The sequence below is a fragment of the Mustela nigripes genome, chromosome 13, assembly GCF_022355385.1.
Source record: "Mustela nigripes isolate SB6536 chromosome 13, MUSNIG.SB6536, whole genome shotgun sequence".
Lineage (NCBI taxonomy): Eukaryota > Metazoa > Chordata > Mammalia > Carnivora > Mustelidae > Mustela > Mustela nigripes.
This window is the reverse complement of record NC_081569.1, coordinates 53,436,242-53,463,190: the sequence shown is the minus strand read 5'-3', so window position 1 is coordinate 53,463,190 and position 26,949 is coordinate 53,436,242. Positions and strand designations below refer to the sequence as shown.

Here is a 26,949-nt window from a genome sequence, read left to right as displayed (position 1 = left end):
CTATGGGGTGAACCAGTAGTAAGCTACACTCAGTGGAGAGTGCATTGAAGGTAGCATGTACGATCTAGTGACACCTTCAAAACAGTAAGAGACCACTGAAGGTGTAAGTGACTTAAACAGAAGAGACTGAAAAAAAAAAAAAAAAAACCAGAAGCAACTGAAAACACAAGCAAATGTAGAAGCTCTAGTTGCGAGCAAATGAAGAAATCTACATAGGATAACTAGCTGTAAATTATTATTTGTAGCCTCATTCATCACTGGAAAACACCAAAAAGAGTAGATTATTAAAATCATTTCTGCTGGGGTGCCTGGGTGGCTCAGTTGGTTAAGCATCTGCCTTCCGCTCACGTCATGATCCCTGGTTCCTGGGATCAAGCCTCACAGGCTCCCTGCTGAGCAGGGAGCCTGTTTCTCCCTCTCCCTCTCCCCTCTGCTTGTTGTACTCTCTTTAGCTATCTCTCTTAAATAAATAAAATCTTAAAAAAAAAAATCATTTCTGACTCTTTGAGCCAATGATGTGTAACTGTAATAAGCTACTATTTTCTAATGTTTTATGAAGTATTTTCATCGACATCATTTCCTTTGATGCTCAAAAGAACCCTATGGTTTGATATTATTCCTTCTAGTAAATGCAGTCAGGGGAGTAGCAACAGGGTGCAAAATCAGTATTTCTCTAGCTCTACCAATTTGGGGACTCCCCTCCCCTCCACACAATTTCTCTTAATCATTCTAGGAATCATGCGTGCTCAGGCATGCAGTCCTCCCCACTACCACTGCTGTCCCCTCTCTTCTGATGGCTTCAGGTGCCTCTTGACACTGCTAGAATTGTTACCAGCGCTGCTGCAGCTAACATGCCCGAGGGACCTCCCAAGGCACTACTGCCCATGTCTTCCGCTTCTCCACTGCTCCTAAGGACGAGGTAAAATCTGGTTCATTCCAGCATGTTCCCTGTGTTCCCGCGCTCCAAGAGCACCTGGAGTTGGGACTCTTCGTCCACAAGTCTGTCACACTCTATTAACGAAGACCCTGCCTTCAATATATTCAGAACATTTTAGTAAAATTTCTCTTTAAATTTTCCCAAGGCTTTTTTGGTGCAGTTCCCTCCTCCCTATGAGCCAGGTGTGAGTCCAGGGGGTTGCGTCAGCAGAGAATCTGGAGGCCATGCATTACGCTATTTTCAGCGTTGTCCCTCCCCCGCCCTCCCATGTGCCTCAAATCCTTGGGAGGAGCCCCGCCCTGTGGCCATCCTCTGAGCACTCAAGCAAAAACCTCTTGACAGCTCTAACCATCTAATTATCCAGACATGCCTAGACTTGTGTCTGAATCCTAGGGAGGCCATGCTCACGCTCCAGCGGCGCGTTATTTGCTCCCTCTGCAGTTCCTCGGGGCTAACCTGGAAACCTACAGCTTTATTCAACCGCAAGATTATTTTTGGGTCCTCCCTCCAAATTCAAAATTCAACCTCAAAACCTTAACTTGGATTTGAAGCAAACAAGGAAAAAATCTACATCATAACGTTTTAGGAAAAATACGTGACACCTAGATGATCCAAGTTACGGTCTTTCATGGATGAAATTGTGTTACGTAAGTCACGGAAATCTGAATCTCAAATTCTAAAGCCCCCACTCACTTGCTTAGCACGAAGTCCAGTTTTTTCCTCGGGTCCTTCCTCCCCAGCTCTGTCCTCCAGGGGTCCCACCAGGTTTCCGTGCTCAGGGGCCAGGCTGCCATTGACACCCTCTGTTCTGCTGCTCTTTGCCCTTGGTTTTCTAACAACCTCTATTCTCAACTACTGAAGCTGGCTTGGTAAGAAAGTTCCTGCTTCTCCACAAGCACCCCAATGTTTATAGCAGCAATGTCCCCAATAGCCAAACTATGGAGAGTCAAGATGTCTGTTGACAGATGAATGGATAAAGAAGATGTGGCAGATACATACAATGGAATATTAGTCATTAGAAAGAATGAACTCTTACCATTCACATTTACATCGATGTGAATGGAACTGGAGGGTATTATGCTGAGCAACATAAGTCAATCAGAAAAGACAGTTATCATACAGTTTTGCTCATATGTGGAGTATAAGAAACAGCACAGGGGTGCCTGGGTGGCTCAGCGGGTTAAAGTCTCTGCCTTCAGCTCAGGTCATGATCCCTGGGTCCTAGGATCGAACTCCGCATTGGGATTTCTGCTCAGGGGGGAGCTTGCTTCCCCCTCTCTCTGCCTGCATCTCTGCCTGCTTGTGATCTCTGTCTGTCAAATAAATTTCTTAAAAAAATCTTTAAAAAAATAGCACAGAAGATCATAGGGGAAGAGAGAGAAAACTGAATGGGAAGTCATCAGAGAGGGGGACAAACCATAAGACTCTTTACTACAGGAAAAAAACAGGGTTGCTGCAGGGGGGGTGGGTAGGGGGATGGGGTAACAGGGTGATGGGCATTAAGGAAGGCACATGATGTGATGAGCTCTGGGTGTGAAATACAACTGATGAATTATTGAACTCTACATCCTAAGATAATGATATATTACATGTTGGCTAATTAAATTTAAATTAAAAAAAGAAAGTTCCTTCCTCTCTTGAACAGCTCCTCTATACTGCAAGACTCCTGGGCTTCTGATGACAAAGTTACTCCTTCCCTTCATGCCAGAGCCCCTTCCCCCCAGTGTCTAGGGTCACTCGTAGGAAGATGAGGAAACGTCTGTGAGCATACTTTTGGCCCAGACTTATGCCCTCATGACACTTCTCCTTCCACTGTCCATCATTCTTCCCTGTGGGTCAATATCCTTTTAGGACCCCACACTCCCTCTATATCCTATACATGTCTGAATCCTAATTCTAACCTAGTTTCAAGGTCTTTCCTATAAGGCTCTGGACCATCTAGAAAGCATCTGATTCAATGTACTCAAACAATCCATGACTGTGGAAAAAACTCGTAGGGCCTTCTTTTAAGAGTCCAGAAACTCTATAACATGCTCTGGCAGGGGGCTGAGGTACCTGGGCACAGAGCAAAACTCTAGGGGGGAATGGTATGGCCTAATATCACAGCCCGGAGGCCCCCAAAATGTACGAAGTAATATGGGTTGATTTGTGTTTAAGAACTATCTAACAGGAGCTACTGTCCTTGTAAGTGATCAGAAAGCAGATAAAATAAAATAGGCGGTAGCAATCATTTGCCTGACAAGAGCTATCAAGAGGAAGAAAGTAGACCCAGGGGGTATCCAATGTTTTCAAAAAGCAACCTCTCCCAGAAGAGTCCATGAAGGATAAAACATATACCTTCCAAATCAGTACTCCTTTGCTTTATCAATCTGATAAAATGCTTTGATACAATTACCACATTAAAAGCTTATTTTTTTATGCCTTGACCTGTAATGCTATGAGGTAGAAGGTAAAAAACTATGTATCTATTATTTAAAAAATTATTTTCTCTTTGAGATTTTTTCAGCGGCTATGACTTGGAATCACAGTGTTAATTTTGTCATTTCTATATATCTTTAAAATTACTTTAGACAGGTGTGCGTGACCTGGGATTGCAGATTGCACCCTTGCTTTTAATCTTGTGCCCTGAACCCATGAATAGAAAAGAAGCAAGGGAAAAACAGTTCAACAGAAGGTGTGATCCTCAAAGCACAACTGGATATTGATTTGGGAAAAAAATTCATATACATAGAGCTGGCTCTGGATTTTAAAACATCAGATTTTGGTCATGGTCCTACCTTTGGAAATGTATTATCTGTTGAAAACCAGATTTTGATTGAGAGAAACACCCATCATTTATTCTACATGGAAACTGACTTTAAAATACAAATTGTCCATTGGTAGAAAATCTCTCTCATATTTCATGTGCTAATGAGCTATTCTTATTTTTCAGTGATTGAGAAAGATATTTTAAAATCCTTTTTGTGTTTTTCACAAAAAGCAACTGAACATAATGTGATAGCAATCATAGTTAAATAGGAGAGCTTTGTTTTTAAACACAAGCTAATTTTTTCTAAGTCCATGGAGAGAAAACTGTCACAAGATCTTCCATTTCTTTTGCTGCCTCCATTTTTGAACTTTCAACAGTAAGAGACAGTCAATCTACTTAAATTTAAAGGCCTACAGGTCACATGACAAAGAAATGAAATGGCACCACTATCATTTATTTTCAAGATAACCGCTGTTCTGTAGCAAAACAGCCACCATACATTCTTCTTTACCTTGTTGCTCATTTAAAACACCATTCTGTCTTCCTACATTCCTTGGTCTTGCCCCATCTACATCATCTTGTCTTCCATATGCCCCTTCAGATCCACTCTACATCCTTTTCCACCCTACCCTTGGCCCTGGAAGGCTGACCTTGAAGACCACATCTGCCGGCTCCCTTACACCCTGCCCTGTGGTGGGTTCCGTTAGAGGTTTCTGGGCAGAAGATCAAAGGAGAGAGATGCCAGGATCTTCAGCCCAACAAGCTTGGCCATAGGCCACCGCTGCTGCCATGTGGCCCCTCTCAGTGAAGCTCCCCTGTCTGGGTTCCAGTGACCGCGGCATCTCTTATTCCTTCTGGCCAAGGGGTGTCCATTTCCTGTGAGGACCTTGTCTATCAGGAGCCTTTATAAAGCTCCTTCTTCTCTTGGTTTCTGGATAATGCTCCCATCTAGTCCTCACTGTCTGACTAGTTCTCCACGGGCTCTGCTTTCCCAGCTCTCTAGCAAACGCATTTGCCCGAATAACAGTGCAGTCTCAGAGTGGAGCTTCTCACCCCATTAAAGGACATGGGGAAAAACATAGGGAAGGGCAGTTTAGCTGTAATCCCACCACACACACTAACTGTTCTAGGTTCATTTGTTTTTTTACTTAAAAAGTCATTTAATCACTCATTAAAAGGAGGTAGGGATATGGATGAGGGACGCCTGGGTGGCTCAGTGGGTTAAGCTGCTGCCTTCGGCTCAGGTCATGATCCTAGGTCCTGGGAATGAGTCCCACATCAGGCTCCTTGCTTGGCGGGGAGCCTGCTTCTCTCTCTGCCTCTGCTGGCCACTCTACCTGCTTGTGCACACACACACTCTCTCTCTCTCTGACAAATAAACAAAATAAAATCTTAAAAAAAAAAAAAAAAGGAGGTAGGGATATGGATGAAATAGGTGAAGGGGATTAAGACACACAAACTTGGGTACCTGGGTGGCTCAGTGGGTTAAGTCTCTGCCTTCGGCTCAGGTCATGATCCCAGGGTCCTGAGATCGAGCCCCGCAACGGGCTCTCTGCTCAGCAGGGAGCCTGCTTCTCCCTCTCTCTCTGCCTGCCTCTCTGCCTACTTGTGATCTCTCTCTGCCAAATAAATAAATAAAACCTTTTAAAAAAGTGAAAAAATATTTTTTTAAAAAAAGACACACAAACTTCCAGTGATAACATAAATAAGCATGGGGATAAAAAGTACCACATAGAGGATACAGTCAATAATACTGTAATAATGTTGTAGGGCAGCAGACGGTAACTATACTTATCCTGGCAAGTAGTGCATAATGTCTTGAATTCTTGAATCACTATGTTATACACCTGAAACTAATATAACATTTATGTCAACTACACTTCAATAAGCAAGGGATAACCATTTTAAAAAGGTAGTTAAATCACTCTTAAAAATCATAAAAGTGTCACATATACTGCGACCAGTGACATACTACAAAAATATATAGGGAAGAAGTTAGTACTCCTCCCTAATGCTTCTGGATTCTTCCCCTTCACCTTGTGCCCCATCTTCACCTTGCGTTGCATGCAGGTAAGGAATGTGAACAGGCTGGTTAGTCTTTTTCTACCCCTGTCTCCATGATATTCAAGCCCATACCAAACAGACATACACTCATATATGAAGAGGAGTGATACCTGTCTTGAAAAAACTTCAAGAATGCTATACATCATCTTGCCACTTGCTAGGTACAGACCTAGTTCAATACTTTGAACTGCCTCATGGTATTATATAGTAGAAATGTACCATAACTTATTTAATCATTTCTCTACTGATGGACCTTCAAATTTTCTCAGCCACTTTTGTCACTATGAACAACGCTAGAGTAAACACCCTTCTGCATATGTTTATTACTGCATCTATTTTTGTAAACTAAATTCCAAAAAGTAGGGTTGCTAGGTCAAAGTTCCATATAGTTTCAACTGCCACCCTCTTACTTTTTTCCAAGTGTATAGCAACGTATTCCTTAATTTAATTCTTACATTTGTTTTATATGGATATGATATGGTTTAGGCAATTGCTGAACCTTATTTTCTCTCTTAACATGAATTACAGAGAACTTTCTATGTACTATGTACTTTCTGTAGTGATCTTAAATGGCTACATTAATGTTATGAAGCTTCTTTAAATTTTTATGGGGCTTGTAGCAAACCTCAGTATTATTGTGGGAAGAATTTCTATCCACTCTCTGTAATACATGCTTAGAGAAATAAAAGTTTTGACCGTTGCATTAGATACTAAAAAATCTATTCAAAGTGTGCATCTCACCTCTTAATCAGTTGACATGAACTACATATGAACTACATCTTTTGATGGCCCTTCCAACTGATCAAGTGACTCAAAATATCAAGAAGCACTATGCCCAGGGCATCTGCTTCCACCACAGCCTCTGTGGCTTCAAACAGAGGACAAAGATCATGGGATTGCTGAGGAGAGCACAGAAACACGGGGCATTTTCCTAAGTGTGGTGAGTCAAATTCCATGTGATTCTTTTGGCATTAAGAGGGTCTATTTCAGATCAAAGGTAAAAAGAAAGCCATCAGAACAGGAAAGAATATCAGCCCTCAGGACAGCTTAGCACCACTAGAGTCCTTTGGGCTGAGAAAATACCACATTCTACAAAGGCTTGGGAACATTCTACAGTAGTTTCCATTCCAAAATAAAATATTATAAAACCAATTCCAGAGGGAGAGGGTGGGAGAAGGTAGTGTGTGCTGGGGGTAGGGCATGGGCATGAGATGATAAATCTGGCCACCATTCCCTGTTAGCATATTCTCTACTTGATTATATCACCACCAGACAAGAAATTCCTGTGTGTAATCCTTAGAATGAAGACTCAAATAAGGAATTAAGAAAATGCCAAAGCCAGCAGGAGGTGGACCAATAGCCTCTGTGCTGCCTTTATGCTATTTCCTGTGTGGATAGTCATATGGGCCTTAACTCCTGTGAGAAGGAGAAGGGGATTTCACTCTTTCCTGGGAATTACTACATGCCCATAACACTCAAGAGTCTTCCAACTGGAAACAGATCTGATTACTTTTGCCAGACTTAATCTCTTACTTGAGCAGTTAATGAGAGCTTTCAATAATCTTAATCACATCACTTCAATAAAATACCTCGGTGTTATTTCCACAGGAAATAAATGTCCACAGACCATAAACTCAACCTGGTTAATAGCTAACATCAGAGACAGGTGGGAGTTGGATCCAGAAAAAGGGCCACTGTACAGTGATAGTCAATGAATTATGCCCCTATATCCCCTCCACCCGCCATCAGGGCTGCTGGACACTCTCTGGGGCCCCTGCTGGACAGGGGTGAGAAGGGAAATGAAGGGAAAGACAGGCAATTAGCAGCAGGAAAATTCTCCCATACATATGGACCCACCAGTGGCAGGAAGTCACTGAAGGATCCAGAATATGAAGAGAACTCAGACTATGGAGAAGGGGAATAAGTGGGGAGAAGAACTCAGGAACACAGGATATAAATCAAGACCCACTATTTGAAGAACACCCTCCCTTCATGCTTTTCAGAGGGACAGTGACAAGAGACAATGTTTGGATGTCCTGGAGGAAGGTCTCAGCAAAAGAGAAGTCACCCACACCAGAAGAAAAATTCTCTCCCACTCCTTTTCTCCTTCTTTCCAAGTCCTTCTTTTATCAGGTTAGAAGCACACGGTCGTGATTCTGAGCACTGGCTCCTGAAAGTGATACGGAGGGCTGGGGCCAAAGGAAGGGAAATGGTTCTGAGCAATTGTGTCCTGAGTTCAAGGGAGAGTGTGACCGCCCACTGAACTTATCACTCAGTGGGCTCATAGTCAGTCACCATAGAAACTGAATGTCCTCTGTGTGCCTGCCTTGACCCAGATACAATGGAGCTTTTAAAATATTTTTTATATAGAAAAAGGGCAACAAAATAAAAAGATAGTTCTAAATTAGGAAAAAATAAGACTTACGGAGGCTCAATGTATTTAATGCCCAGTTTCTAAGTAAGAGACACACACAATCCCAGAAATTGGTGTGGTTTCTAAAAAAGAAACTTTAGAGTTGAAGGAGCTAGTCCATGCCTGAACTTCTAGAAGTCTCTTATCTTATAGCTGCACAGACCTCCCTTTTGAAGAATTTCAATGGCTCCAGCAGCACCCATAGAGAGAATTTTCATCACTAGGGTTCTATAACACATGACACAAAATCTGTAACTCTCTGACTTTCCTGGTGAAGCAAATGGGTTATGTGATGAAAGCAGCAATTCTCCTCAAACTAAGGTCTATATTGCAAAAATAAGATCAAAAGTATTTACGACATTTTTAAAGAACCATGCCTGGATCAATGATGTAGAGAAATTCTGAAAATGTCAAGAGTCAAAATGAATAGAAAGCTGTTGAAATTCCTCTTTCCTAGATAGAGATTTTTTATCACAGAAATTGTGTGTGATGTCTTCTCTAACCTTTAGGAGACCATACATCATATTACGACCCATTCCCTAGATAAAGCGTTGACCACATGCTGTGGGAGTTATCCCAGAAAAGAACACATTGCCTGCACAGCGGCATACGAAACCTTGAGCCCCTGGCCACATCGGCCTGGAAAACGTAAGGAATACCAGAGGGGTACCTTTTAGACACTGCCTTTCTGGCTCTTACTGAACCTGCTTATAGGACCCCCCAAATTGTTCTCATGTAAAATTTTATATCATTTTAAACACATAAGCCAAATCAACTCTGAAGCACCCATAAGTAAAACAGTAACAGTAAAATAGACCATAAATAAAAACAGAATAAACGTTACTTCATGCTTGTCTGGGAAATAAAGAGTCCAAAAAGAGAAAGAAAGAAAACCTGAACCGAGTTTCTTCAAGTTGAATTCATCCTCTTCTAGTAAAAAAAAAAAAAAAGAAAGTTCTTACTGTAAAGTAATGACACTTGGAAAAGTGATTATTAAAAAAACCAAAATGAAAAACCTCTTACAACAGACAGATGAGCAAAGACACATGAGGCTTTTGCTCTTTTGCTTAGAGAACCCCAACCAAGAGCTACTCCGGCAGCATGAACAGCAGAATTTAGGTCAAGGGGCCAGTTATCCAACGACAGCATCTAAGGCAGAGACAAGTTGCTACTTCTTTCTGCTCATTCCTGTTTCCTTTGAGAGTCCTCCGTTAAGCAACCACGGAGGCAGCTTTAGAGTACGCCGAAGTAAAATATTTGTAAAAGACATTCACAAAGTATTGCTTCTGGAAGCAACTACACCCCGGAGCCTGGGAGTCAGCACCAGCCTCACCACGGCCACACTCCCCCCATACCACTCCCAGTTTTCTTGCCACAGCATGAACGAACGAACAGGCCCAGGAGTTTGGGTTCACTGCTCAGTGGCGAGTCTCTGCCCAGCGCAAGCAGATGACTGTGAGCTGCCCCGGAACAGATGTGAAGTAGCTTACGCAGGGACTTACCTGGAGGCGACTGGTACTGGGGCCGAGCCGCGGTCTTCCCAGGCCCCAGGCTCTTCTCCAGAGATTCCCCAGACACCAACCGTGGTTGGCCTGCTCTGAGGAAGGTCGAGCCGGCTCCTTTGGTCTCCGTGACCTTTGCAGAGGACGGTGGCTCCAAGGTGTCAGCAGAGGAGGACCCAGAGAAAGCACTGCTCTTTCGGCCGGCAGAGTCATCAGGAGCCACGTCCCACTCGCCAGGCAGTGGAGGGAGTTGCAGGACCCCGTGATGCTTCTCAGGGCCGGGGAGCCTTGGAGAGAGAGGCGAGGGAACAGGTGCCATCCGTCTGTGCGTGCTGGACTGGGAGGATGAATTATTCAGTAGCATGCTGAGCGAGGCCGGGGCTGAGGGGGACGGCTTCTTCTCATGGCCTCCAGGCTGTGGCCAGTCAGGGCCGCCGTGGTGGGGCAAATCCAGAAGAGAGCTTTGGTGATCCCTCAGAGGCAGCCCAGCCTTCCGCTTGCCTCTGGCTTCTGGGACGGTGTGGGTGCCTGGTGTGCTTGGGGGGAAGCCCAGCCTTTTCCCCTCAGTGGCTTCATCTAACTTCTCGCTCTGTATCACCTTCAGCAGGACCTTGTTCACAGCCCCCTCGGCGCTGGCTGGAATGCATTCCCCGTCCGACAGCTGCCACGGCCTGTCGCCCAGCTGCTCCTGGCCCTGCCACCTGGAACTAGGAGTCCCAGACTCGGCTTCTGGGAGGGTGAGCCAGTCTGCTCTGGGTATAAACTCAGCTTGGGCCGCTGGGCAAACGGCAACGCTTTCCTCACTCTCAGGGCCCGTTCTAACTACTCTTTGCACCTGAGTAGACAGATCCTGGACCTTGGCCACCACTTTGGAAATAGGCTTCTTCCTGCATGTATGCTCCGTAGACTTCTCCTTCTGGCCCCTCTTGGCCTCTGGATGCTTCTCAGAGTCCTCACGACTTTCAGACCAAGCTGTCTGCTGGTGCGGCAGCTGGAGATGGCCCCTCTCCGGCTTTCCAGCACCATCGTCTCCTGGCTCTGTGGAGCTGCAGTCAGGGGGCAGCCTTCCGCGTCCAAGCCCCGTGTCCTGAAAAGCCTTCCTGAAGTTCCCAAAGCCACGGCTGGGATCCAGTGTCCTGGAGATCTCTGGGGGGCAGCTCTGTCTCCACTGTGGGGAGGAAGTAAATGCCACTCTTGGGAGCGAGCTGCCTCTCTCCTCTAGAAGCCAAAGATTAGGCCTTGTTCGAGAAAGAGGAAGAGATTTGCTGGAACAGATCTGGTCCTTCCCCATCTGAAGAGCCGACTGCCGGCCCCCACGCCCTTTCCTTCTCGTCCTCTTCTGTGGAAGCCCCTCAAAGCTTCCTCTCCTTCCACCAAACCTCCGTGGCTTGCGGTTCCCATGGGCACTCCTCTTACTGAGACAGCCCACAGGGGGCTCCCCCGGCCAGTCACCAACACTCTGGAAAGAGTCGTCCTCAGGGGCCAGGCTCACTGACAGCTCCAGCAGCTTCCCCTCCTGGTTCCCCATCGTAATCCCCAGGATGTGGTCTGAGCTCAGCAGATTGGCCAGAAGTCTCTCCCTCTCAGCTGTAAGTTTGTACAGCTCAGTTAAAATGTCTTTTGTGGGAGTTTGCTTGAAAAATATGTCGCCTGGATGTTCATTTGGCTGCAGGCTGAGGCTGATGACGTCTGACCCCTCCCTGACTTGGTAGCAGTTATGAAACCCTTTATTGGCTCTGTCTAGAGTTACAGTGCCCTTGTATGAAAATCCTCTGACTTCCCCCCTTGGAAGATAGAAGCTGATGAAGCAGACTTCAGTAATGGGCTTACGCAATTGGAGGGTGCAGTGAGTGCCTTCCATTATGCCTACCTAATTATTCATGCCTTGGAGATGCTGGTCTGTGGTCAGGCTTCCCAGGCTCCGGTGGTGGGGCATGTGATGGTGGCTAGGCAGGGAAAGCAGCTGACAGTCATCTCCAGCAACAAGACTGTCTGGTAGAAGAAGAAGGAAAGAAAGCAGCTTATCTAACTGAATGCGTAAATCACACACCAACATAAATGAAAGCATAGCCATGATTTATCCTTCCTCTCTGGCTGATCTCAACCAAATCAACCCACACCAACCAGAGGCTGACTGCAACCTCTTCCCAACTCCCATTACTCCACTGGACCAGAGCTTTTTTTTTACAGCTGAGAGATGGCAGAGTGCCCCAAGATGAAAGCTCCTTTCCCTACAAGGGAACTCACCTTATACCCTAGAGCAGGTCTGTCAACTTCTTTAGACTTCAGTTTGTATTTTCCTATTAAACACAGCTAATAAATCTCCCAGAAGGGGATATTTGTTTCCCAGAGGAAAGAGGACTTTGGGATCCTTAGAAAACATAGTCATTTTAATAACTCCTTTTTAAAATATTACTGTGCCAAAAAAATGAGTGGAGTTCTTTTACTCTCCATAAAGCACCTTCTAAGCTCTGAGATTAATTTTCTATTTAACTTAAAGAAGTCTTGGGCAAAAGTATTGGGCCATCAATTTGGAACCTTTTCTGAATACAAGTCATGTATTTTGCCAAAAGAGCTAAAAGTGAAAAATTTTAAGTTTGAAATTTAAATAAGTAATTCAGAACTCTTAGTCAAGGTTGTTTGGGTTTTTCTCTCCCCTACTTCTTGCCTATTTAAGGCCAGAATGGCAGAGAAAAAGTAAACACCTGTAAGTCATTGCTGGTCCTGTGTGGATTCCCCATTTCTTGACCAATGAAGCAGCTGAAATGTCACATAAGCAGGGAGGGTAGCTGTGTTTCTCTCTTAAGTTTTGAGGAGCCCCAGGAATATCTTTGTGGCTAACATCTCCACTCCCCACAGACCAAGCATGGAGCTTAGAATTCTGTATTACAACATTTCATTTCTTAAGTTAAAGCAATTCCCAGTTTTCAAGACTTCCATGCCTAAAAGAAAATCCCCAGGAAGGGTAACACAATAACCATTTACTAACCACTGAGATCTTAGTGAATTATTTTCCTCGGGTATTTTATACTCATTCTATATAACAAAAAATTTACATAAAAATACATCTTGAGTGGCAGAAGACAGAAAGGAGGAAGAGCTTAGTAATAGAAACTTCTTGAGGAAGACAGAAAAAGGTGATAAAAATGAAGGTTTAAAAAAAATACATACATCTGCTGGTCAACCCACAAGTGCCAGGAGAACTCAGAGTACTCAGAGAAAGAGAAAGTAGAATACCATTTTAAAGTGTTAAGAGAAAAGATGTGTTAACCCATAATTTTATATCCAGTGAAAATATTCTTCAAAAATGATGGTGAAATAAAGTCATTCTCAGATGAAGATAGAGAATTAGTTGCCTGCAGACCTACTCTAAAGAAATATGCTAAAGGAGGCTCTTCAGAGAAAATGAAAAAAAATAAACTTGTAACATCAAGAATGAAGAAAAAGCAACAGAAATGGTAATGTCTCTGTAAACATAGTATTATTCCTCTCTTGAGTTCTTTAAAAGATGTTTGACAGTTAAAACAAAACAAAACAAAATAACATTGTTTGGTGGGGTTGCAATGTATGTAAATATAATATACATGATAGCTACAACATTAAGGGGGTGGGAAAGGGACCTCTACTGGCAAAGTATAATAGCAATTTATTTCTGCCTACCCTGTAAAGAGTAAGGCATGCATAGTTACTCCCCAGAGCAACCACTAAAAGAGATACAGTGAAAAATACAATTGATATATTAAAATGGAAGAATTTTAAAAATTCAAATAACTTAAAAGAAAACAAGAAAGGGAAAATGAAAGAGAGGAACCAAAAAATAGAGGCAACAAACACAAATAAATAATAAAATAGTAAATCCAAAGCTAAATATATCAATACTTACATTAAATATAAATGGTCTACACACAAAATTAAGAGACAAAGATTGTCAGACACATCTATTAGGTAGTTAAAGTCACTAACTTGGATGAGGTTAATCAAGAAGAATGCACAGACCAAAAAATTCAAAGGTTGTAGAACAGAGTACTGAGAATACAAGTATTTAAGGGATAAATGGAGGGAAAAGAGGCTTTAAACGAGACTGAAAAAGAATGTGTATTAGGATAATTCTCCATATTTTGTAGCTAAAGACATTAGGATTCAGTGGTCTAACATCTTAGTATGCTTTTAGTATAGGTCTGTAAATCCTAGCCCTAACATCCTTCAATCAGCACTGCCCAAATGAGACAAGAACCCATGTCTCAGAAACTAGTGTTAGATTAAATCAGAGGGCTTCCGTAATATAACCAAGTCTTTCTTCCTCCGGTGACAATAACAGGAGTCACACCCCCAGTTATATCTTAAAATTCTTAGCTCTAGCCTCATCCATCAACTTTTCTTAAATACCTGTTGCATTTTCTCTCTATTGATACACTTTCTTTTGCAGAGGAATGTATAAAAATAGCGAAAGTGATAACCATGGTATCGTATGATGTTGAAGACCTTTCAACTAGGGATCGAATGAAAGATTGTAGAAGATAAAAGGAATAACCTTGGAGTTGTAGATCTCAACGTTGGCCATGTAGTTTGTGGCAGGATACAAGGAGGCAAAAATAAGTTCCTACTAATTATAAAAGAAAAATATCCCATTCTTGTAATTCTAAAATTTAAAAAAATATTGCAGAGTTTTACTTTGCTTTCAAGATAAAATACTCTTCTTCCACATTTGGGAGGTCCAAATCCAGGTGTGAATGGTTTCTTCATGTCATGTGTTCATAATTTCTGAGTTTCTAATGATCATGTAAGCAAGTAGGGAAGATATTCCTAGTGTCTCTCTCTGTAGGCCTTATCATTTAACAAAAAGTTCAAACAAAAGGCATTATCTGCAATGAAATATAGGGATTGAAAAGTGAATTGTTTTAAAGTGGAGTTGCTTGAAAACAACAAGTTTCCTCCTCTGAATGAACAAGAGCACAGGTACTGACTTATCAGTGGCACAAAGATAATTTTCTTTGCCTGAATTTAGCATCTAGAGGAAATTAGAGGAAATGTATGGAAGAAAAAAATTATTTCATATTTTCTGGTCTCAGGATGAGCTTCAGAATTAGCTTTGCTATAAATTTGAACATCCAAAGTCCAAATAACTTAAGACAAAGAACATGAACAAATCTCTTTCAAATACCCCATTCTCTTCCATAGCTTGACATCAAACTTGTTATGTACATCCTCCACTATCATCAATGAATAGTTACAGAGCTGTTTCTGGAGGATAGAACTATTCACACTTTTTCCCAATCTCTCTCAACCAAAGAAAAGACTCTCAGGATTCAGCTATCAGCCTAGCATCCCTGCCAGTGTCTAGATAAGTGTCCCTCATGTGTTTTCTTCTTTCCTTTGTGAAATGAGAAATTTAGTCTCTAAGTTTCTAATTCATTACCTCAAAATATTACTTGGTGACACCTACTAGCTAGACAAAGAACTACAAAACTCCTCCTCCTTGAAGAAAAGCATATGCTCTGAGTAAAGGAAATTCAACCTCAGCACTCCAGTGGGCACTATGTCAAAGGCAGGCCTCTGAGCAGGGAAAACACTTCTCTGCAACAAGCCATGAGCAAGTCAAAATCCACTGTTGAATCATAACACACAGTTTCCATCTGAAAAACCAGAGAAAAAACACTATAAGTCTTGGGAGAAAAAAGGCAAAATAACAAGGAAATCAACATGGAGTGGGGTTAAATACACCAGTACTATAATCCATGCTGAGTTCATAGGACTATTTCAAGCAGCATTGCCTCATTCTGCCTTAACTAAAATACAGCAGCTCTGCAGGCTCCACACACTAAATTATACACCTTAATTTGGCCTGCAAAGTAACCTTCTCTGGTTATGCTCAGTGTAAAACCACTTTGTTTCTTAGGGAGTCTTCGTCTTTCCTCTGGAAAGGGAGTCTCTCCTCTGGCCAACTCCAGGCTGTCTCTCCAAGACAACACTACTGTGCTGATTTCTCTTTGACTCTTTTTCCAATAAGCAAGTACATGATTTCACTCCACCCAAAATGGAAATATCTGTTGTACCTCATCATGATAGAATATTATTGCCTTTTTAGTAGATGCTAGTCAATGCTCATGGCATATTTCACCAATGCCTAAAATAAGATCCAAGAATTAGCAGCAGTCACGCTGTCTGCTTACTGTCCATTTCCTAATTGATTCTGGCCCTAAAAGACCAAGGCAAAGCTTTATTTGCTTAGCGATTGGCAGAGTAATGCTGTGTGACTCCATCTGAGCCCAATACTGATAAGACAGTTTATCTGTAAGTTCCATTATTAAGTTAGAAACTGTCCATTCAGATTCAGGTTCTCCCCTCTACATACCTCTCTAAACACCAGGAATAAGCTGAATAAGCTCCTTGGTGCTCTGCCTTCTACTGGGTTTAGACATAGGGAATTAGTAGCAGAGATGCGAGAGCAGAATGGAAGAAGGTTTATATTTATTCCCTGGCTCCCTCCCTCCTAGGTGTGGTTTTGTAGTAGGTATGTCCTCTAATGAAGACCATGCCTCCTTTTGGGTAGCCTTCTTCCAGGTGTAGCTACATTCTCTGAGTACCAGTTGTGACTTCCTCCCATTGCTTATCCAGGCCTGGTAGCTTTGAATTCTGCCACTTGTATGTGATTTTGGAAAAGTTAGTGTCTGCGTCTCTCCTTCCTTCCCATTCTTGGATGGAATGCAGTATTGCTGATGTTCAAGTAGAAGATACAAAAATAAAGGTAGGTCTGCAATAGCTTTCTAGCTCTTTTCCTTCAGAGGTATTTTTTCCCCAAAGAATCTACACACTGTAAAAGTAGAATAGAAGCAATCCTTAACTTATTGTAATGCAAAGCAGAAAGAGACTCATTCAAGGAGACATCAAAGAATAGATTAGAGGAGGTTAAAGAAAGGAAAGACACATGATGTTTGTCAACTCAGAAAATCCTTCAAAAAGAAGAAAACATTTGGAATAACTCCATACTAAATGATAGGATTTTGACAGATGTGATTTTTTTTTTAAGATTATTTATTTATTTATTTGACAGAGAGAGATCACAAGTAGGCAGAGAGGCAGGCAGAGAGAGGAGAGGAGGAAGCAGGCTCCCTGCTGAGCAGAGAGCCCAATGCGGGACTTGATCCCAGGACCCTGAGATCACGACCTGAGCCGAAGGCAGCGGCTTAACCCACTGAGCCACCCAGGCGCCCGACAGATGTGATTTTTAAAAAGAGAATTCTGGGAGGAGGACATCACAGGAGACCATGAAATTTGATAACATGTACAAAGGAAAGAAGTACTCTCTTTGTCTTTTTTTTTTTTTTTTAGACAAATGTTAGGAGAAATAAGTCAAGAAAGAGTGATAGCACATTGTAAAAAGATTTGAATACAGACTGGTGGGAAATTAATGCTAACTTCATAAACAAATGAGAAGCCATGGATAGGTTTTGATCAGAGTTTTTTGTTCCATACTAAATTTAAGGGAGAGGAGCTTAGTCATAATGTTAGAATAGAACTGAGTAGAAAGAGATCAGACAGAGAGTCAAGAATTTGGAGCTCTGGTAAACATCAAATTCTGTCTAGAGGTTTGAAAAAGAAACAAATTAGAAGGGGAAATTATAGGCAGAGTTTTAGATAGTGATTTTAGTAGAGTAAGAAGAAACCAAATTATATTACAAAGAGCAAAAGAGAGAGTCTGATGGATAAGAGAAGAAAATAAGAAGAATAGCCCATGCAGGTATTGAGTATTGTCTTTCTTGCTACTTTTACTTTGTTTTTGTTTTTTTCCAGTGGAAGACACATAGGAAGAGTAAGCCTTGACAAGAAGGATGTTGTTTCATCCTTAAAGACTGGGGCTAAATAAAAGGGAGAAGATGATTATGAGATAGAAAGCAGTGAAATTGAAAGAGTACATATTACCTCAGTGATTTTTGTTTTCCTCATAAAATTCTATAATTTTATGATTTTCTCTGCATACTTACAATGTCACAAGAAAGTACTAAATCAGTCTATACTGCAAAAGCAAAATCTCTAGCTTTGAAACTCTGATTTGACTATGACACCACCAATACTCTGAGCTAGGCATTATTATAACATGCTGGCAAATCCCTATGAAAATAATATAGAAGCCAAATAGAATTATCTTTGGTCAATAAATTTCTATCCATAGCCAGAGATGGTTCTCAAAGGATAAGAAAAAGGGCTTCTTCGTGATCCCAGGGTCCTGGGATGGAGCCCCAAATCAGGCTCTCTGCTTAGCAGAAGCCTGCTTCCTCCTCTTTCTCTCTCTCTCTGCCTGCCTCTCTGCCTGCTTGTGATCTCTGTCTGTCAAAAAAAAAAAAAAAAAAAAAGGCTTCTTTTTGTGTTTATAAACTATAAACCATAAACCAACCCACTCGGATACCTAATTATGCTATAAGGTGTGAGTAAGATTCTCCCAAACACCAAGAGAATCATTTCTTCACCTCTCCTGTACCTCTTCAAAGCTTCAGACATAAAGATAAACAAATATCAGCTGTCTGTGTGATCTTCATGAGAATATAAGATATTGAGATCTTCAAAACATCTCTGGCTCTTGTTGCTATCTGGTTTATGTCATCATCTGTGGGAGATAGGTGAGTGTACTGAGAAAATAAACCCCTTCCCCATGATTTAAAAAAGAATCTGAACATATGAAATTCTTACTCACTGAATGCTCAAGGTCCAATGGCCAATGTTTGACTGCACAATATATCGCAAAAGTGGGATTGGTACATTCTTTGTAAAACAAAGATAGAGCCCTTTTTTAAAATTAGGAGTATCTTTTTAAATATACAAACCCATTCTGTAGAGTTTGTTTTTCTGAGAACTTTACATGAGGATCATTGCATATACTAATCTGTATTTCCAAATTAAGGAAGCTGCTTTTGAACAATAACTTCTCAATTAGAATGAATAAGGGATTAAAATAGGCTTTTTTATTCAATGGACCATGTCTGCCCCATTTTATAGAGGTGTAAGGACTCAGGCAGTGTGCTTTGAGGGCACTCTTGTTTAAAGGTCAGCCACATACACATTCTCCAGAATAGATCACATATTAAGCCACAAAACAATTCTCAACAAAATCAAAAAGATCAAAGTCATACCATGTATCTTTTCTGACCAAGACACTATGAAATTAGAAATCGACCACAAAGAAAAAAATCTGCAAAGAGCACAAATACATGGAGGTTAAATAACATGCTGCTCAATGAATAGGTCAACCAAGAAATCAAAGAAGAAGTCAAGAATTACATGGAGAGAAATGAAAAATCAAAACACAATGGCCCCAAATCTTTGGGATGAAGCAAAAGTGGCTCTAAAAGGGATGTTTATAGCCAGCCAGGCCTACCCTGAGAAGCAAGAAAAAAACACAAATAAACAACCTAACCTTATACTTAAAGGAGCTAGAAAAACAACAAATAAAATCCAAACTAGCAGAAAGAAGGAAGTACTAAAGATTAGAGCAGAAATAAGTGATATAGAAACTAAAAAACAACAGAAAAGATCAATGAAGCCAGGAGCTGATTCTTTAAAAACATCAACAAAACTGATAAACCTCTAGCTAGACTCAACAAAGGAGAGAGAGAGAGAGAGAGAGAGAGAAGGGATGCTAACAAAATCATAAATGAAAGAGGGGAAAATAGCAAACAACACAGAAATACAAATGACAAATTGGACAACTTAGAAGAAATGGATAAATTCCTAGAAACATATAACCTATCAAAACTGGAGCAGAAAGAAATAGAAAATTTGAACAGACTGATTACCAGCAAGGAAATTGAATTAGTAACCAAAAAACTCCCAATGAAAGTCCAGGACCAGAAAGCTTCACAGGTAAATCCTACCAAACATTTAAAGAAGACTATGGACTCTGAAAAACAATCTGAGGGGTTTGAAGTGGCGGTGGGGGTGGGAGGTTGGGGTACCAGGTGGTGGGTATTATAGAGGGCACGGATTGCATGGAGCACTGGGTGTGGTGAAAAAATAATGAATACTGTTAGGCTGAAAAAAAAAATTAAAGAAGAATTAATACCTATTCTTCTCAAACTACTCCAAAAAATAGAAGAGGAAGGAAAAATTCCAAATTCATTCTATAAAGCCAGCATTACCCTGGTACCAAAACCAGATAAAGACATCAATAAAAAAGAGAACAATAGGCCAATATCCCTGATGAACACAAATGCAAAAATTTTCAACAAAACACAAGTAAACCAAATTAAAAAACACATAAAAAAATCATTTACCATGATCAAGTGGGATTTATTCCTGGGTTGCCAGGGTGGTTCCATATTCACAAATCAATCAACATGATACATCACATCAGTAAAGAAAAGACAAGAACAACATGATCATTTCAATTGATGCCGAAAAAGCATTTGACAAAGCACAATGTCCATTCACAATAAAAACTCTCTTTGAAATAGGTGTAGCAGGAACATGCCTCAACATAATAAAGGTCACATATGAAAATCCCATCACTAACATCCTCAATTGGGAAAAAATTGAGAGATTTCCCTCTAAGGTCAAGAATAAGGCAAGGATGGCCACTCTCACCACTTCTCTTTAACATAGCACTGCAAGTCCTAGCCACAGCTATCAGGTAACAAAAAGAAATAAAAGGCATCCAAATTGGTAAGGAAGAAGCAAAACTTTTACTGTCTGAAGATGGCATGATACTAGATAGAGAAAACCCAAAAGACTCCTCCAAAAAACTGCTAGAACTGATCAACAAATCCAGTAAAGTCACAGGATACAAAATCAATGTACAGAAATGTGTTGTATTTCTATACACCAAGAATGAAGCAGCTGGAAAAGAAATTAAGGAAACAATTCCATTTACAATTACATCAAAAATAGTAAGATACCTAGGAATAAACTTAACCAAAGACATAAAAGACATGTGTTCTGAAAACTATAAAACACTGATGAAAGAAACTGAAGAAGACGCAAAGAAATGGAAAGACAGTCCATGTTCAAGGGCTGGAAGAACAAATATTTTTAAAACGTCTCTACTCTCCCAAGCAATATACACATTTAATGCAATGCCTATCAAAATACCAACAGCATTTTTTCACAGAAGTAGAACAAACAATCCTAAAATTTGTATGGTACCATAAAAGACCCCAAATAGACAAAGCAATCTTGAAAAAGAAAAAAAAACACCACCACCATCAAAAAAGATGCATCACAATTTCAGACTTCAAGTTACATTACAAAGCTGTAGTAATCAAAACAGCATGGGACTGGCACAAAAATAGACACATAGATCAAGGGAACAGAATAGAAAGCCCAGAAATAGAAAGCCCAGAAATCTTCAAAATCTTCGACAAAGGTGGCTAAAATATGCAATGAAAAAAGGAGAGTCTCAAGCAGTCAATCAATCAACAACCAATGTCTGCCACAGAGCATAGCCCTCAAGAAGGAAGGGAAAAACTCAGGGACTCAGAAATAAAGCTACTCTGCCATCTCTCTCATTTCCCCTGCAGCCCTGATGTTGAAAGAAAACCCACTGTCTCATATTGCGTGTTTTCATTTTTATAAACTGGCCTAAATATTTTCATACATCATAATAATGTGACATATGTACAAAACTTTCATAAGACAAGTTGTGTGGACTGATAAATCACTGAGCTCTATCTCTGAAACTAATAATACACTAATAATAACTAATAATACACTACACATTAATTAATTGCATTTCTATCTGAGCCCTACAATCACTCTGTGAAGCAGATGTGACAGATGCTGTCATTGTCAGAGCACACACAGGAAGGCTAAAGGAGACTGGAAAGTTTAAAGTGACTTGCCCCTGATCCCATAACTAGGGAGCAGTATAAGTAGGACTCAAACCCAGGTTTCTGACTCACAGTTCAGTGCTCTTTCTACTACCTCACTATAGCTGAGTAATTGTTTAAATAAACAAGAAAACTAAAGAAAAAAATACCATAGCAACAACTATAGTTGGATAGAAATTTACATGCATGTAGTACTATACAGAGTAAAGCGTGTGGGCTCAAAGTCATACCTTGGTAAAGGTCTCTCACTTAAATACGATTTTAAGAAGATTTCTACGTCTGATTAAATATTCAGGATCCTACATGAGACTATAATTTTTAGGCAATGGTTCTGTACTGCTTCCTCTTTGCTTGGCTCTTCTTGTTGGGGGAGACCACATTGGTGTAAGATATTCACAAACTCACATTTACCGTGGGGATTAAAGAAGGCCCTACTCATCTTAATTGAGGTCAGTTCATAAAATCTGCCATAAAAGTTAGTCATCTTGAGATGTTTTTTGCACAGTACTAGTAACTCCAAATACAGTGATGCTTGAACAAGGCTCTCCCAAGAAAAGGATAGAGTAGCTCAGCCCTGTGTTTCAATCCGGTGTTCATGTCTATTCCAGCACAGCTAGCTGGGATCACCACTGTTGTCTGGCACACTCCCTTTTCCTTAGCTGGCCAATGACAAGGCAGGAAGATAAACAATTTGGGGACTGTCAAAACCCATAAAAGTTAAAGACAGAGGTGTGCTAATAAAATTGGTGGATTCATACCTGATTGACAAGGAGGAAGAGGAAGAATGGGAACAGGAGGAGGAAGTGGATGTTGGCCGACATCTTAATCAGTTCTTAATCAGGGCTAGGCCCTAGGCTGAGATGAGCACTAGTAATTTTCCCATTTTACCTGTGAGAACCATATAAGCTCAAAGAGGTTAAGTAGCTTGTCCAAAATCACAAAGCTATCAAGTCACAGAACTGTATTTGAATCTAAGTCTGTCTTAAAAGTCTGCATGTCAAAGCTACAAAACACTACATTTCCTAAAACTTTAGAGAGAGATCATGAATCCATTATGGGAGACCCTCAAGAGACTTCTAGCATCTCAACATAAGGATTATATATCTTCCCTTCAGAAAAAAATGGTTAACAGATTATGGTTGTTAAGCAAGTAATATCATGATCTGGGTGCCCTTTAGCCAGAATTTAAATTATCCATTTGGCAGCAAAGAAAAAGAAAATAAAATTCTTGGAAAATTCCCGCTAAGAATTCTTCTTTGTCCTAAAAGAACACTAGTGCTCATGGCTTAGTATTTCTGTTAGGACCTAAAGAAAGACTTAAGCCACAAATATCCCAGAAGAGAGAAGAAAAGTTAAAATTGGACATTAGCATTAAATTTGCCTCAAGTTAAGTAAGAATTATGATTGAATGTCAGTAAGTTTCTACCTCAGGAGATGTAATAAAAAGTGTCAATCCTCTCCATTCCCCCACCCTGACTTTGAGGCAGTTCCTGCTGTGATCAGGAGCTAGGCTGCAGGGATGGACCCTTTGAACCCTGTTTGCTCAGACATTTAAACTAGTCCCACCTTGGGAGGAAGGCTGGAAGCTATAAAGAGAAATTCTAAACAACATCTAACTAGTCTCTATTTTTTGACATCTGAATTTAAAAGAAAGTCTCAGCCACAGAGCATAATTATTTTATCCCTAATTTCAGCAGCTTTTAAGACACAGACCCTTTAAACCATAGTGGCTGCAGTCAGACCCAAAGCAAAGGAAACCTTGGGCTCAATACACAACTTCCTTTAATAAACTGAGCTGCCCTGAGAATCCCCCACAAGATTGCCACTTGCAGTTTCACTACTTTATGCAATAATATCACATCCACAATTTCCACAGCTTGATATGTCACACAGAGGATGTTTAGCAGTTCTTTCATACCATTTACATAAGATTTTAAAAGCATTTCTGATGACTTCACAAGCTCATTCTCAAAAATCTATTAATTGATCTCAACTAAAAGGCAAAAACATAAAAAAGGTTATTACTGTATCAGAAATAAAAAATTGCAGCTAGCCATATGGCAGGCTTGGAAAGAATAAAGGTGAAGGGTAAGTATATGCATTTATGAAACCAATGGAAAAGCCAAAGTTTTAGTTACAGATGGTTGCCCTGGATAACTTGTTATAGCAGCATCATGTTGCTTCTAGAACTCTCTTGTGTTCCCAGGATTCAAAACATATAAAATAATTCCTTTGGAAAGCATAAAACAATTAAAAAAAACACTTCAGAATTTGAGATTGCTAAAACTGCTAGGTAGACAGAAGGAAAATATGTATAATAAAAAATTGAAAATGAATTCAGAGGCAAATGGCTGTTGTTTTGACTCCTAAAGTAAAGAATGGTAGGTCTCTCCCTCTTGGAAGCACACAAGGGAACCTCTGGCAACTAAAGGACTCAGCGCAGTTCTGACATCGGGAAAATTTTACATTGCCTGTGGCAAGTTTCAAGGATGGCTTGAAATAAAAAAGTAAATACTAAATACAGCAAATGGATCTGTGATGGTAGAATGCAGAATGAGAAGGAAACTAAGGTCTGGGTTTCCATAACTTTTTATAGCCTTTTATGAAAAGTTGGAATTGGCACAAATTTCTGTGTCTCAAATAGCAAAGTAAATCTGTGAGTCAGATGAGGCCACTATGGAACACACTATCAGGTTCACCTGTCATCAGATTAAGTAACAATGTTCTCTAAAGTGAATTTGAACTGCATGATATATGGGAGGAATCTGAGTAATTAAGAGATTGAGATTCGCCAAGAAAATCCTTTTTTTTCTTTTATGAGTGGGAGATGAAGGGCAGGGCACGAGGGGGGAGGGAGAGAAAGAATCATAAGCAGGCTTCACACACAGTATGGAGCCCAACAGAGGGCTCAATCTCACGATCCTGAGATCATGACCTGAGGCGAAACCAAGAGTTGGACACTTAACTGACTGAGCCACCTTGGATGCCCCACCAAGAAAATCCTTCTTAAAGGCCCTGACGTCATCAGAAGAAACATTGTTTGGTTGTGTTGAGGGCCTATTCGAGCCAAAAAAATCTATAGCATTCAAATCACTCTTCTAAAACAAATGTTTTGAAATTTAAATATTTGAGTAAATAACAACATTTCATAACATAAATAATTTCAAGGCATGCAATTTTATTTCAACCAATCGATCTTAGAATTTAATTATTCATGGAGGAAAAATGATCCATGGGGTTTTCTTAAATCTTGGGAGACAGGATACATTTCCCCATTACTTCTCTTCAGTCTCAATTGCTTTGCCAGACCCAAAATATTACAAATATCGCCATATCCATAGCTAGTTACTATTCAGACCCAAACATTTCAGTACAAGGTACACAATGAATACTGAGTTCACAAGTGGAATTAGAAATATGGTTGTTCATACAAGTGTGTGTTAATATCACTAGATGCCATTATGATGCGTTAATGTGTAAAACACAATCATTCAGGGGCTCCTGGGTGGTTCCGTCAGTTAAGTGTCTGCCTTCAGCTCAGGTCATGATCCCAGGGTGTTGGGATCAAGCCCTACATCGGGCTTCCTACTTGGTGGGAGTCTGCTTGTTTTTTTCTGCCTCCACCCCTCCTCCAACTCAAGCTTTCTCTCTCTCTCTCAAATAAATAAATTCAATCTTTAAAATAAACCCACACACACAAAATGATTCAAATGGGAGACCTGAATTCCACATCTAAATTCACAGATTTTATAGTTCTTAGTGAAAATCTGACACCATTACAAAGAAGTACAAAGAGGTAAAACATGAGGATCTACTACTAAATGGTCAACCCTCATACAAACTCAAGGGTCCATGATGAACTTGATGCAAAGGGCACTGGTAATCTGTGTGACCTGGAAGAAGGATGGGCAGAACAGCTAGAAGAAAGCCAGCAAATGATTTTCATAAGGCTGGAGAAAATATAAAGGATGGAGAATTAAAGAACGTGACCTTGAAGAGGAAGAACATAGGATGGAGGTGGCAAGTCAAATCAGGGACATAATTCAGTAAGTGTGAGGAGGAGCGTGCCAGAGATTTTCTGATAAAAGAGCAACATCACGTAACCCACAGAAAAATGATGGAGCAGCTGAAGTAACAGTAATCGAAAGCTGTTGTACAGCAGAGTGACCCACCTGATCCCAGCATGGAATAGCCAGTCCACCTCTTTGTGAAACTGATGGACAAGAAGCTTATTACATGAGTAAACATACAAGGGGGTAGCTTCAGGGATTGGAGAGCCAATAAGAAGGAAGGGGACTTAGTTATGAAAATCTAGAAAGAGGAGGGAATCTGGGGGTAGGGGACAAGAGGAGAGAGAGAGAGAGACGGGGACAATGGAGCAAAAGGGGTAACATCTGACCCAGAGAGAGGAAAGAAGGTAGGAAATTTCTTTGTGTTCATAAAAGACTTTGTAAGATTATGAAACCAAGCAACCCTTGCTTCAGGACCCGGATGAGAAGGCATGGCCAGGATTGGAAGAGAGGCTGTTCTTCTCCAGACCCCATCTCCATCAGGGCTCTAAGAGCTCAAAAAGGTTCATACAGAAGCCTGCTAGGCTCAGCAGGGTGTCATTTAAATGATGGGGCGGGCAAGGTGCAGGGAGGCTGAGGCTGGAGGGTGTTAGGACTAGTCAGATGGCTGAGCAGATGCTACACTCTAGGAAATAACTAGAGCGGTGGGGTTCAGAGGTAGATGAAGTCCCATGTGAAGAGGAAAAAACTTTAGATTTACCCCAGTAAAGGTGCTACTATCAATGTGGTCTCCCTGGAACGCAGAAAGGAGTGACTACTGGGTTATTAAATTCACGCAGGGTGAAGAAAAAGCAAGTGACATGGAAAAGGGTAAGAAAGAGAAGAAACTTAATGGTAATAAATATGTCTCTCATCCCAAAGAAGGAAAAATCAGAGTGCTCCAGTGGAATGGATTTCTTTGGAAGGCTTGCTACAGTTGGACATTTCCAAGTGCATGTTGACGATTGCTCAATAGATTCTGAGAAAATCATTATCCATCCAGTTCCACAGACCTATCAGGTCTCCCTACAACCTCCTCACTCTCATTACCAGGTGCCCTTAACCTAGCCAGGTGTTTGAATGGACTGGCATGGGAACCACTTCCATCCTGAGGTGGTGTTATTTTTTGTAAAATAAATTTTTGGTACCTATTCTTCTTGGAAAGGAAAAGGCTCTTTGCTCTTTTAAATTCTTCTGCATAATATCCCACATTATTAAATTTTCATTAAAAAAAACAAACAGTAGATTCCAAAAATCATTAACATTTTTTGATTTGGTTACTTAGACAATTTAATTCCACAATACCCAGAATTTGGTCTACTGATACTTAGGAGATCAGACAAGTATATCTAGGCCAATAGTAGCCACTAGCTTCTTGGGAGCACAGGATCAAATGAGCAAATATCATATAGTTTTTCA

The 26,949-nt window shown here is 40.8% G+C and overlaps 1 protein-coding gene across 1 annotated transcript in view; it reads right to left on the bottom strand.

Moving 5' to 3' along the window:
- Positions 1-26,949, bottom strand: part of FMN1 (formin 1) — a 402,553-nt gene that overhangs the window by 353,688 nt on the left and 21,916 nt on the right. The window contains exon 2 of the mRNA XM_059372455.1: positions 9,666-11,657. Coding sequence (XP_059228438.1) covers positions 9,666-11,526 — 1,861 coding nt within the window. The 5' untranslated portion in view covers positions 11,527-11,657. The remainder of the gene's footprint in view (positions 1-9,665; positions 11,658-26,949) is intronic.